The following is a 13,667-nucleotide window of genomic DNA, read 5'->3' as shown; positions in this document are numbered from 1 at the left end:
ACTGATGTGAACTGTAATAAGGTTGTTAAGCTTTATAAGAATCCTAAAGGCAATAACCCATGCTTATAATTCTCATCTAAAAGGTTACTTTTAAATCTACATATATGCAAATTAATGTATACCAGCTTACCAAGGTTTGACTAAGTAATCAAAGTTATGCTTGCTTTTAATCAGTCTAGCCTGACGAACAGTGCAGCATCATAAAAAATATTTCACTATGTACTAAGAACATTTTTTTAATTCAACTTTTAAAAGACAATTCTGGTTCACACACTAGACAGAAAATAATTTTTTTTTCTTTACAATAGCATAATGACGCAATTCTGTAATTAAGAGAGGTTACATATAGCACTTTTATTTAGAACGGACACTGCAAAATGTGTGTCCCTCCCTCTTTCAGTTTAGCCATCTTTCGTGCACCATGCTAAAAAAAAAAATTTGAATTACTTCCTGCACTGTTCAACTCCTCTTCAAGTATCCTCATGAAAACATTTTTAGAAACAAGAATAAACTGAGCTTTATGGATGCCTTACATAAATAAGTATGGAATAACCCCATACACCACTGCAGACTGGGGGCTGCCTGGCTAGAAAGCAGCTTTGCATAATATGACCCAGCGGTCCTTTTCTGGGGAAACATGGAAGAGCCAGCAGTGCATCCCCGTGGGAAAGGTGGCCAATTGCAAGCTGGCTGTATTAGCCATAGTAGCCAGAGGCAAAGGGAAGCAGGGCTTCCCCTCTATTTGGCACTTTGTGAGACTGCTGCTGGGGCACTGTCCCGTTTAGGGCTCCCCAGTGTAAGAAAGAGTGGAGGGGGGGCCACCAACGTGATTAGGGGGCTGGAGAACAACATGCAAGGAAAAGTTGAGAGCTGTATACATTTGTTCCATGTGAAGATGACAAGACTAAGGGGAGAGCTTGTGGGGGTCTGCAGCTACCTAACGGGAGGCTAGAGGGAAGCGGAGCCAGACTCTTCCAGGAAGCGCACAGTGACAGACCAGTGTAATGGACACAAACAGGAAGTGGGATCCATGATCATTCTGGGGTCCCTGCCAACCCAAATTATTCTAGAAAATCTGCACAGACTATGAAACTCTAGAATATGTCTTCTTTTGAACAAATTTCAACAACTTCATAAACTTAGCTTATAAATTTATCTGAAACTACTTTTTTCCTGAACAGGCTAAAGAAGGAATTCAACATTATTAATTTTTTTAATTTTGCCCAAAGAAATCACAAACATAAGTTGGGAACCCTTGTGATGACAAAGGAGGAGATTAACTCTGAAGTATGCTTGGTTAAGATCTAGTATCTTTATACTCAACAGGAAAAAAATGTGAACAAGAACTTAAATACACTTTAGAGTTTTTTGACATAAGACTATTTGATGACAAAACATGAGTTCCAGAACTAAACAAACTCAAATTAAACTACTACTTCTTTCTGATCATTAATTAATCTACCACTGCAGCTTCCACTTAAAAGTTGGGTTTTTTTGGTTTTTTTGTCTTGGTAAGAGTAATACTAGGTATACTAGTACTTCTCTTGCAATCATAGCAAAGAAGCAAGCTATTACATTCCTGTAAAATATCTCATCCATGAATTATGTTCAAAGGTTCCCTGCACATTAAGCACACGATAATTAGTTAGAAATGAGGGCCCACTAAGCCACCAGTCATCTACTTTCTGACACTTCAGCACTACAATATGTACTCAAGCGCATTTCAAAAGGAAAAAGTATTTTTTGTGACAGGCATGCATGGCAATCATTACAAAAAGCAAAGAATCCCACTTAAGGGTTGACTCATGTAGAATGCTGGTCAAATTTTCTGACATTGCAAAAACAGGGGAAACAAGGAACGAAGCTATGTAAACCCACTTTTCTAGTAAAAACAATATAGATGTATTACTTCCTCACTTTTAACACTATCCTGCTACTTAATGAAGTCTCTTAATATTAGTTTCCAAACGTGACAAAATATAACAAAATACCTTTCCAAATAATAAGACAAGCTCACCTCATTCTAAAGTACGTACCTGAATTGCTGAATTCATGAAACATGTATTCCCCAAGTTACTCAGGCCACACAGGCCTGGCTGCTCATTGTGTCTTCCTGGCTCTGAATAATCATAATTCTTATAAGCAGTATATGATGGGAGACAATAGTTTGAATTTTTCACACTGTAAAAAAACAAAACATCTTTCACAATGTAAACGTACTCCATAGTACTTTAATACATACAAGTACTTTATAAACTTAAACGATTAAAAATGTTAAAGTAACTTCTGTGAACAAGAAAGGATTTAAAAGAAGTATTTAACTTTGGTAATCACATTACTTTCAATTTAAAAGTCACCTGTGCAAACAACCAAAATCTCATATACTGCAATAACTGTAATTGTATCCCTACCCCTTTTCGATAGGAGTAGCTTCACAGCTTACTCTATTCTTCATTGCTCCATCAAATTTAATACACTCAGACTTTAGACACCACCAGCAGCAATCAATCATTTACGTCCCTTTTGCATCCTGCTACTGCAAGAGTGAGGTCGGTGGGAATGGGAACGCAGAGTTACAGGTGAAAGCTGAGATTTCCAAGGCCACTGTGGCATAGCTGCCTCACTGCATCAGAGAGTCTATTTATAGCTTCCCTGCTAGGACAGCACAATCCAGCATGCAAATGCAGGAAAGCCTTGAGAGGTAAAAGAATGCGCAAAATGCCTTGTAATAACTTCATTATAAATCTCTATGATGCATCTGTTTGGAGAAACTGGAGAAGACTGAAATAGGTAAAATGGCAAGATTTAAAGCAATGTGTTTCCAGATGAAGTCATGCAGATACTAAATATATAATAACCCTCAAAACAGTAAAGTAAGCATATCTGAGAACACTAGGAAGGCAAAAGAATCTTGTAAGAGGATGCTCTGTAATATTACAGATATTAGAAAAAACAACCAACCAGAAAGGTTAAACTCTTTCTTAAACTATTTCAGGCACTGATCATAATGAAATCTGTGTGATAGTAGCTTTGGCTAAAGTTCAAAAGTATTTCTGCAGTCACTTAGCATTATTCACATTAGAAGCAACTTGGACAAAAATTTGAAAGTCAATCGCTAAGAATGACAAGCAAAAATATGCAGTGCAAAAAGTCAATCCCAAAAAACCCTTGAGATTTATAATTATAAAAGTCTGAGGATTCAAGTGCCCAATGGCACACTCCAGCCATTATTCCTGAACAGTACCACACTCTAAATCCAACTGAATTCCAGCTGTCCCCTCAGTGCACAATTACTCACTTTTCATGAGTAACAGTTGTTTTGTTTTAATCACAAGAGTTACTGAAAATTTCAAATGGAAGGGGAAGAAAATGTCTCCCTCTTCCGATGGCCTCAGGAATCGGTAGTTTATAGCTCCGCTGTCCATAAAGCTGCTGTTCTCAAACTTTTACATCTGATCATTTCAATCCAATATGACTTTCCTGTCAGTCCTTCCCTTTTCCATACACACGCATTTTCTCTGCCCTCTGGCTTGCCCCCAAACTAGCTAAGTGGCATTGTGTTTACTGGTCATTTTCCATGAAAAATCCCTGTAAAGTTATTTTAGCCTGTTCAGCTTAATCCTAACTTAAATGCTTCACCCTAGTTTACACAAGATACTTGTGGGGCCCACACATCCTTCAAGCTTGCTTCTGCGGTCGACCCTTCTCTATCATTAGTCCCTGGTTCATGCATGCATAAGAGATCCCCAGGGAAAATCACCTTCCATCTCCCTTTGCAGCTGCAGTCCAGCTACTGCAATCAACCCTGATTCCCTTAAGCTGGCAAGCCTTAGTTCCCCCAGGAAGAAAAGGCACAAGCTTGCCACTGGTGCTAGTGTAACCTCCACAATACAACCAACCCACTGACCCAGCCCAGCGGTGCACAGCAGCAATAGAAACGCACATGTACAGGGTATACAATAAGCTTTTACTTTCAGCCCTGCTTGCTTCCTACTGTTTTCCTCACCTGATTCAGAGATTACTCTTTTCTCATGGTTAATAGAAGAGAAATCTCTTTTGGAAATTTAGGACAGTAGGGGTAACAAACAGACTGAATGTACTTTTCCTGGGGATTTTCACTCTTCTTTTTCCTTCTCTACAGCTTTCCCTCCTTCATGAACTGCCACCTTAGGAGGGACACTAGAAATGCAATTGGTGTCTTTTGGCTATAGTGCATTCATGACAAAGATTTCCTCAAATTACTTGAGTAACATCTTGATAATTTAATTCAAGATAATTGTAATGCAGATAGATCCTCAGTGTTGGTTTGCTCTAAGGGACAAACTGTCAGAGCTTACTTCTCAAAAGGGAAAGCCGTTTCTGAGCTCTTTCATCTTCCGTACCAGCCCACAGAAATACATTTGAGGGCTTTAGAGAATATGGTTACCACACTCATCCTGTGAGTCAGGTCTATTCATATATTTCTCTTTCAGGGTTCTGTGGTAATTTATCAAAAAATAACCAGCAAAATACTGTGCCTACTGTGTGCAGGAGACTAGGAGATGTCTCTTTACAGCTTTATCAGTCTGCAAACTTCATTTTTTCTGGAATAATTTTTATTTAACTTACATTGTGCCTCTGCTTTTCATGCTTTTGAGACTGGACAAAAAATAAAGTATTATTAACAGTCAGTTGTAAATGGCCAACAATAGAAAGCGAGTAAAGATGCAAGGCAAGTCTACATAAACTTCATTCAAACAGAAATGCCCTAGAAAAAGTAACTTGTGATAGCGTGTCCCCAACCTCCATCTGCTTTTCCTGCAAAGCCTTCAGAAAGTTGCCTTTAATGAAGGAACAATGCATGGAAAAGCAGAGGGGTAGTATTGGAATGCGGTGGTCAAGGAAGGGCAACAACAGAAAGAACACACTGATGGCTCTTAGAAAAAATTGTTGCTCAAAGTAAGGCAAGACTTGAAAAAATGAAACCATCTTCAGACCCTTGAACAGCTAAACAGAGTTCTTGAAGTAGTGAAAATGGTAAAGGGAGGTTTCCAAATGAGATTTTATTATCTGTAAATCTATACATTTTGAGTTGCATATGCCATATTTGAAATGACTTTCATGTACTGTCTGTATCCTGCCTTTGAACCTCAAAGCAGCTTTCAGATGATGAAGAACCCAGAGCACTCATTGTGTAGTTGGAGCTCTGGGAAGCTGGATTTCAATAGAGAAGTTTGGAAAAGCATCACTAGCTTTGGAAAGGACACAATTTGACAGTGGAGTGCCATATACCAACAATAGGTGCTGCAAAAGGAATCTGAGTTGCAAGAATGAGCCCAGGAAATTAGAAGTTTGTAACACTTACTGAGCTCTGTAATATTTCAACCACTTTAACACACTGCCAATGTGTTTTTGTGACCAGCCACTTTAACAAACCCTTAATTGGGTTCCATCAATTTTTAGAGATGCCTGAAGCAGCAGGAGAGACCCATGTCACTACACAAAGACTATTGTCTTTGTTATTGTTCATGATCATGGTCTGGAGAGCAAAAGTTAATATTATAATCTATTTAAATAAAGTTAAAAAAAATCTCCTTCCTCATAATATTTGCCTACGTGTCAAGTGCAACATGAAGAAACTGTTCCTACAGGTGATGCAATTTACATTTATACTTCTTCAAATAAGCATATTGAAATATACCAAGCATGTGAACAAAGCTACCAGCTGTTCATCTTCTGACAAGCTGACACTACTGAATGATGAAGCAAGTAATTTTAGGAGCCTGAAACGATGGTTACAAATGAAGAAAACAAAACAACTTTTCACTTAATTCCCCAAAAGCAAAATCCCTGTTCAACTGGTTTTAATCCCCTCCCCACATAATTTAAAAAATACCAAGTGACAGGAAAGGTATTGCTTTATAACAGCAATAAACAGAAATTCCAGTAAGACCTAAATGATGCGTGTGTCTCCCTGCTCTTCTGAATCCACTAACACATATTATGCTAATCCTCCTATGTTATTCTTTCAACAAGATCACCTGTAAAGGCAAAAGAACATCAATGATCAATTATTTGGAATCCTTCATTCCATCAAATGCAAACTCACAATTACAGAAACGAAGGCTTTGGACCTGATAAAATTTGCACAAGCTATTTCCATTATTTAATGTATGACTAGCTCAGCGCACAATTAAGTATTTACCAATTTGAGGCTTACTGTTACTCAGAACACTGGATTAGATAAGTATTACAGAAATGTGTACCATATAAAGAAACATGATACTTTTCAGAGTTTTAATCTATTTTGTACTCTATAGCCAAGCTATAATAATTGCAAAAACAGGCTTGCAACGACTAGCATTTATGACTATTACTACACGCAACCTGTTGTTTGCTTTTTCTGCCTTACAAATCAGCTTTGTCAGCTAAAATTATCTTCAAAACAAATGTTGGTATTTCTTTTAGAGTCACAGCCACTCACGTCCATATGGAGGTGCCAATGGATCCTGGAAAGCCACAAATGTATAATTTTGCTATCGCACTAACAATAACGTGCAATATAAGAGTCGGTAAGGCAGAAACATGAAAATAAATTCCAGGCAAAGCTGACATTAAGTCATTAATTAAAGAAGTAATGAAAAGAAGATAGCATTAATTAATGGAAAAGAAGTGCTTTCTTAGACAAGGAGATATTTGGGAGTAGAACATAGGAAGAAACTGATCTTAACCCAGAATGATGTAATACACTTAAATACAGAGATCTATCTTTCCATTTACCTTCTGAAGCCCAAAATTCTTAGTGCAACCTATGCACTTTAAAGTACATAGTGTATTAATGGAATGACTTCTCTATCACTGAACTGGTTCATCTTGAACACGTATTCTGACAGAAGTGCTGCTAAAGATTCTCATGTACTATATATATATTGCAGTGAATTATAAATTTGTGTTTTTTAAATATTTTAAACTCCTCATAATTGGTTCATTGCATTGTAAGGAAAACCATATACTTCTGCACTGAACATCTGCCTTATATAACATCCAGATATACACTGGTTTGAGTTGCAAGAGAAAAAGGGCTGGTATTTCATAACACTATAGAGAACATGTACCTACTATCTGATTTACAAACATTTAAATTATAATTAAGGCACTTCAATGGACCAATTCCTTATCAAATCTGAATTTTATATCACTTCCTTTTAAACACATATTTCTGTTGAAAATCCTGAAATTAAAACAAAACAAAAAACAAAGAGAAAACAACCCCAAAATTTTACCTTAAGTTCTAAAAGCTCCCATTTTGGCTCCAAAATAAACCAAGAAATAAAAATAAAATTGGCTAAAGCAAGTGAAGAAACTATCTTTAAAAGCTGCAAGAGCTGGCAACAGGTTTCATAAGTACTTCCTAAAAATAACTACAGCATCACTAGGGAGAGGCTAACATTAAAAAACAGAAGAGAAAAAATAAAAGAAGGAAAAAAAATTAGAAAAAGAGGACAGCCTTGCTGGCTTGATTTAAAATGGTGGCTCCCTAGGAAAAAGTAACTGTTAAGCTTTGGTTTTGGCATTACAACTGTCTTTTGCATAAGCAATGGGGGAAGGAGAGATTAGTTCTCAGCTGGAGGCTCAGCTCTGGTCAAGTAATTTTTCACACAATCATAGAGACAATATACTTTTTATTTACTACACATTCACACACAGAGTACAATAGACTGCAGTTAAATACATGGATTTCAACTGTTTAACAGTGAGAGTTGGGGCTACTCACAATTGGTAGAAGCACAAGTGACACTTCACCCCTTAGGAAAAATCACTTCTGATAAATGCAGTATTTAACTGGAAGATATTGTATAAGATATTTAATATTTATGTCACCTTTTTAATATTTAACATCTTCATGTTTGATCACAAAAGGCATGTTTGGAAATGTATTTTAAATTTGAATGAATTTTAAGAATAAGCCTCTTCAATTTCCCCCAGCTTGCATTAAAGATGAGTGCTCTCTCGTTTCAAGCATTTGAAAGATGCTCCATTATCTGTTAAAGTGAAATAATTCCATGTTTTTCTATATTCACCAACTTTTTTTACAGTTGTGTACAACAAAAAAAGATTACACACAAAGTTGGCCACTGGAATATGAAAGCTCTTCTTTTAGAGTTTTATCACATTCTTTATTAAACTTCTGTTTTGGAATATAAAGGAGAAAACCCTTAGAAGTGAGAAGCCTCTTTTACTAAGCCTCTGCTCATTGCAATATTCAAGCAAACCTATCAGACTGATTCCTCTCAAATCTTCTAGCACTAAGATACAGAAGTTAAGCTGCTGCTAACTAATCAATGGCTATAATCACTATGACAACCATTATAGCTAAAACAATTCAGCTGTAGTGGTCTCAAATCAACATGTGATATCACATATGCTGCTATAACACCATATCATCAATAAATAAAGGAAAACCTGACCACCATAAATGTTAGTAGTTTATACTTTTTTATTGTCCATCTAAATTCAGGCAGGATAATAACAACAACAATGTCTTTTTAGCATGACAAACTCTAAATGAAGTCTTTATATATTTTCTTACAATGCTCAACATTCTTTTTAGTCTATATTCTACTGAGGACTAAGAATTACCAAACATCTTTAACTGCGCTTCATTTCCTGTAATCATGCTTTACAATACCTACACTATGAAATAGTGACCAGTAACAATTCACAATCCAAATATTGCAAAACAAATCAAAATCCTTAAGCTAGGAGTTATAAAATATCCAACTTTGTTTATGTCACACTGGGGTGATTAAATTAAATAATGTTTTAAGGTATATTGCTTACTTTCTGTTGTTCATGTTGTTATAATTATTTGATAGAGATGGAGAGATCTTTGGTAAAGTTGAAAAATTGGATGCACCTGGGGACCTTTAAAAATATGAAAATGATAAATTAGATAAAAACGCTGAGATATTAAAAACTATGAAAGAAAGCTAACAAATGAACAATGCATATAAACAAGCATGGAAAAGAAATGTTTTTTTTAAAAAGTGGGCAAAGCACTAAAAATACCCAGGACATGTAGCCCTCAGAATCCATCTTTTAAAACTTGAAATGCTTCACAGTACTTTAAACTTTCATATCATGTTGAAGAAATAGAGTTATTAAAAACAAAAAGCAAATAAATAAACAACAAAAAAAATCACAGGCCACTGTGCTAAAAATTACTTTCAGTTTATAGCATGACTATAGATATTTTGATGTTCTAAAACCTAGAATGTAAAGTTTCTAACATGGAAATTTTATATTTTTTTCATTTAACCATAAATGGATGTTGAGACAAGATGCCAAAACAATGAAGATACATACTTCAAACTTAGTTTAATAGCAGCACGAAACCATTTAATTAAAATTGTCTTATTAATATTGTTAAAAACATTCCAGGATATTATGCACAATACTAAATAACCTTTAAACTCCATCTTTTTGCCAAAAGTAATAGCATTGCAACTCATCCTCACTGTTTAAGACTATTTTTAAATTTAAGAATACTGATCATTTTAATCACAAAGACCCTCTGAACGCAATAATTAAATACAACATACAACTACCTTGCAGTGTATTTTTCTGATCAAATCTTACAGATAACCATGGAAAAAGCTCTGAATACTCAAAGGATTTTTAGGCACCTTCATGTTTTTGTGAGGCCTACACAATTCCAACTGGTTTGCAAAAAGCTCCAGCTGTCACTGGAAAGCTTTGAAATACATTTCACAATATTAAAAGAAGAAATTCTGCATGTTCAGGATTTTTAAGCACTTTTCAAGAACTAAACTCTGCAAGGAGATGAACATAGGGAATTTTCCCAAGTATATTTTCAAATTTATTTTCAACTTTTTATTAATAAACTTTTTCCAAAAGAACTTATCACCATGTGAATAAAATGTTATTTAATTTTTATTCTGACCAACATTCATGAAGCTTTCCCATAGATTTCCTTTATCAATCTAAATCCTCTTCTTTTAACATTATCTTCAAAGAAGTAAAATACACAGAGCGTGTCCATGAGAAAGAGATAAAATTGAAGTCAATTTAACCCTAAAGTCAAGACAAAAGTTAAATTATGCCCATTCATACATGTAATTATTTTAGACGAAGCTATTTGACCTGAGCCATTTTGAACTGAAATTGAAGTTTTTAAAAGAAATTTGAAGCTTTTATGTAATTTAAACCAAATTCAAATGGAATATAGTTTTAAATTTAAAAACTCAATGTATAATTGTTGTCTAAAAAATTAAAAGAAACCAGAATAAGCTACATAAATAAAGGTCTGGTTTCCACTGAAAACTAAAACCAAGTTAATTTGTTTCTTAGAGAAGATGACAATCAGTAGTTTTACTCTTTGATAGTATTTGTTATCAAATACAAAGTGATAATAACAGGTAAAACAGTAAGTGATTCCTACTATGATGTGAGCAGCCTTTCTGTTTGCTTACAGCTGCTTTCATTGCTAAGTCCTGTGTACAGAGAACAGAACGCATTCACAGCTCTTATAGCTTTTAATACATTTCAATACTTGTGGGAAAGCTTTGTAACAACATTGGCAGAAATCCTCCCCCGTAATTTATGGCAAAATAGATCAAAACAAGGATCATAAAAAACCCTGAAAACACAGTAAATGCTAATGCTGAATGTTTTACTGTACTTCAGTTCTGCCTTTAAAACTGTACAAAAAGAATGACCAAAAGTATCTACTCGTAAAACAACTGCAATGACTTAGGAATCTCCTAAGACAAAATAAGTAATCAAACGTGCAACAAAAACTCAACTATGTTTTAAATGCAAGGTTCTAAGACAAAGCACTTTTAGTAGTATACTACAAAAGGACAAATCCTTTTAGTAGTATATTAACTTCAGTATGTATTAATGTTACTGTGGTGTTAAAACACCAGAGAAAGATGTCTTAAGAATATGGTTACTTGCTTGACAAAAATAATCAATTTTAAACTCTAGTTGTAAAGAAACCAATAATCAGTAAATGGCTCTGTTTCTCACATGCAGAACAGTAAACCACATAATCGACATAGCTGGAAAAACATCAGGAACTATGTAACAGATAACTTTGAAAGGTAACTTCATGATCTAACAAACAAAACCCCAAAAAGTATTTCATATAGTTTAGCATTTTAACAGTCCAGCAAAAGACAGGTTAAAAAACCACCTTTACTGTAGTCCAATGCCAAAAGAGATGATAACTCACATTAGATACTGACTTCCCTACACACTTCATTAACCCTACAGTTAAACTGTGCTATACTGTTGATAACTATGGGAGTTAAACTAGAGACATAAATATGGGCACCAGCAAAACCAACTGCAACCAGAAAAACTCTTTTCCTCCAATAATCCATGGGCATCTGCTATAGATTGCCTGATCAGGATAAAAAAAAGCAGACAAGGTTTCTTCAGACAGCTGGAAGAAGCCTAACATTCACAGGCCCTAGTCCTTACAGGGGACTTTAACCATTGTGATACCTGCTGGTGGGACAACACAGCAGGGCACAAGCAATCCAGAAAGGTTCTGGAGCTCATTGATGACAACTTCCTGACACAGGTGACTGAGAAGCCAAAAGGAGAGGTGCTTGGCTGGATCCGATACTTAAAAACAAGGAGGAACTAGTTGGGGATGTGAAGGTTGGGGCCTTGGCTGTAATGACCATAAATGGCGAAATTCAGGATCCCAAGAGAAAGCAGGGCAGAAAGCAGTAACACAACCCTGGACTTTCGGAGAGTAGACTTTAGCCTTTTCAGGCATCTGCTTGGAAGAGTCCTATGGGATATAGCCGTGGAGAGAAGAGAGCTGGTTGATATTCAAGGACCATCTCCTCTAAGCTCAAGAATGGTCCATCCTGACAAGTAGGAAAATCAAGCAAAGGCAGCAGGAAGCCTGCATGGATGAACAAGAAGCTGACCCAACTCAGACATGAAGAGAAAGTGTCTGAGTGAAAGCAGCGGCTGATAACCCAGCAGTAACACAGACATACTGTGCAATTGGGCAGGGATAAGGTCAGGAAAATCAAAGCCTACCTGGTGCTAAATCTGGCAAGTGATGTGAAGGGCAACGAGAAAGATTCTACAAATACTCAAACAGCAAAAGGCAGACTAAGGAAAACATGGGCCGCTGCTAAATGGGGCAGGGGCCCTGGTAACAAAGGACACCAAAAAGGCTGAGATACCCAATGCTTCTTTAGCCTGTCAGTCTCTACCAGTAAGACCAGTTTTGAGGAATACCATGCACCTGAAACCAAAATCTGGAGCAAGGCTGACTTACCCTCCGTGGAGTACAACTAGGTTAGGGAGCACCTAAACATACTGGAGATACATAAGACCATGGGGCCTGATGGGATGCACCAACTGCTGAAGGAGTTGGTTGATGTCACTATGATGGCACTCTTGTTTATTTTTGAGAGGTCCTGGGATAGGTTCCTGAATATTGGAAGAGAGCAAATGGCACTCAAATCTTCAAGAAGGCAAGAGAGAAGATCTGGGGAACTACAGGCTAGTCCGCCTCATCTCAGTCCCAAAGAAGGTGATGGAGCAAGTAATCCTGGAAAGCACTTCCAGACATATAAAGGACAAGAAGGTGACAAGAACTAGTCAGCATGGATTTATGAAATGGAAATGTTGCTTAACCAGCCTGACAGCCCTCTACAATGAGATTGCTAGCTCAGCAGATGAGCGGGGGAGCAATGGATGTTGTTTATCTCAACTTCAGTAAGCCTTTTGACACTGTCTCCTGTAACATCCTCATAGACAAGCAGATGAAGCATGGGTTACATAAGTGTACAGTGAAATGGACTGAAAATCAGCTGAATGGTTGGGTCCAGATGACTTTGACCAGTGGCGCAAAGTCCAGTTGGAGGCCAGTCACTAGTGGTATACTCCAGGGGTCAATACTAGATTCCTATGGTCTCTAACGTCTTTATTAATGACCAGAACATTGAGACAGAATGCACCCTCAGCAAGATTAGAGATGACACAAAACTGGGAGGAGGTGTGATACACTAGATGGGTGTGCTGCCATTCAGATGGACCTTGACAGGCTGGAAAATACGCAATGGGAAAGGATGAAGAAGATGGACTAAGACCCTTCGCAGTGGTGCCCACTGAAAGGAGAAAAGGCCATAGATATAAATTGATGTAAAAAATTCTATCTGAACATAAGATCATGTTCACAAAAAAAAAAAAACCCCAAAACACCTTTTTTTTTTTTTTTTCCTCTCTAGTCAGGGTGGTCGAAAACTGGAACAGGTTGACCTGCTATGAGTAGGAGGACTGGATGAGATTATCTTGAGAGGTCCGTCCATCCTGAAGGACTCTGATTCTGTGAAGGTGTGGTTATAATCAGGCTAACATACAATTTAGCATTTTAAAGGAAGCTTCAGTACATTTAACCTACTTCAGTTTACACTGGGCTCTTCTTACAAAACCCAACTAATTCAGTTAATCATACTTCATTGGGGGGTGTGCATGAAAGGTTGATATTTTAACATTCAGCTATCAAAAAAAAAGTAATGTTCAGGGCATGCATTTGTTAAGAGTTTCTCAACCCTGCATTAACTGATATTAATGAACATGTTTGTTAAACTAACTTGAAAATGTCTGTTGTACATTACCAATGTTTGATGTTT

At 36.6% G+C, this 13,667-nt stretch overlaps 1 protein-coding gene across 6 annotated transcripts in view; it reads right to left on the bottom strand.

Moving 5' to 3' along the window:
* USP15 (ubiquitin specific peptidase 15) overlaps positions 1 to 13,667 on the bottom strand; it is a 68,727-nt gene that overhangs the window by 19,075 nt on the left and 35,985 nt on the right. For 3 of the 6 annotated variants that reach the window (XR_008575653.1, XM_054814567.1, XM_054814580.1), the window contains 2 exons: positions 8,821 to 8,904; positions 2,037 to 2,181 (listed from right to left, as the gene is read on the bottom strand). Coding sequence is in view for 3 of the 6 variants with exons in the window: in XM_054814567.1 (XP_054670542.1) it covers positions 2,037 to 2,181; positions 8,821 to 8,904 (229 nt within the window). In the remaining 3 variants the exon portion in view is untranslated. Of the gene's footprint in view, positions 1 to 2,036; positions 2,182 to 7,753; positions 7,822 to 7,860; positions 8,022 to 8,820; positions 8,905 to 13,667 lie in introns of those variants that run through there. The other 3 variants (XR_008575655.1, XR_008575656.1, XM_054814591.1) reach the window with 3 other exon arrangements.

This window comes from Grus americana, chromosome 1, assembly GCF_028858705.1.
Source record: "Grus americana isolate bGruAme1 chromosome 1, bGruAme1.mat, whole genome shotgun sequence".
NCBI lineage: Eukaryota > Metazoa > Chordata > Aves > Gruiformes > Gruidae > Grus > Grus americana.
The sequence above is the reverse complement of the archived record's forward strand: the minus strand, read 5'-3'. Positions and strand labels throughout refer to the sequence as shown.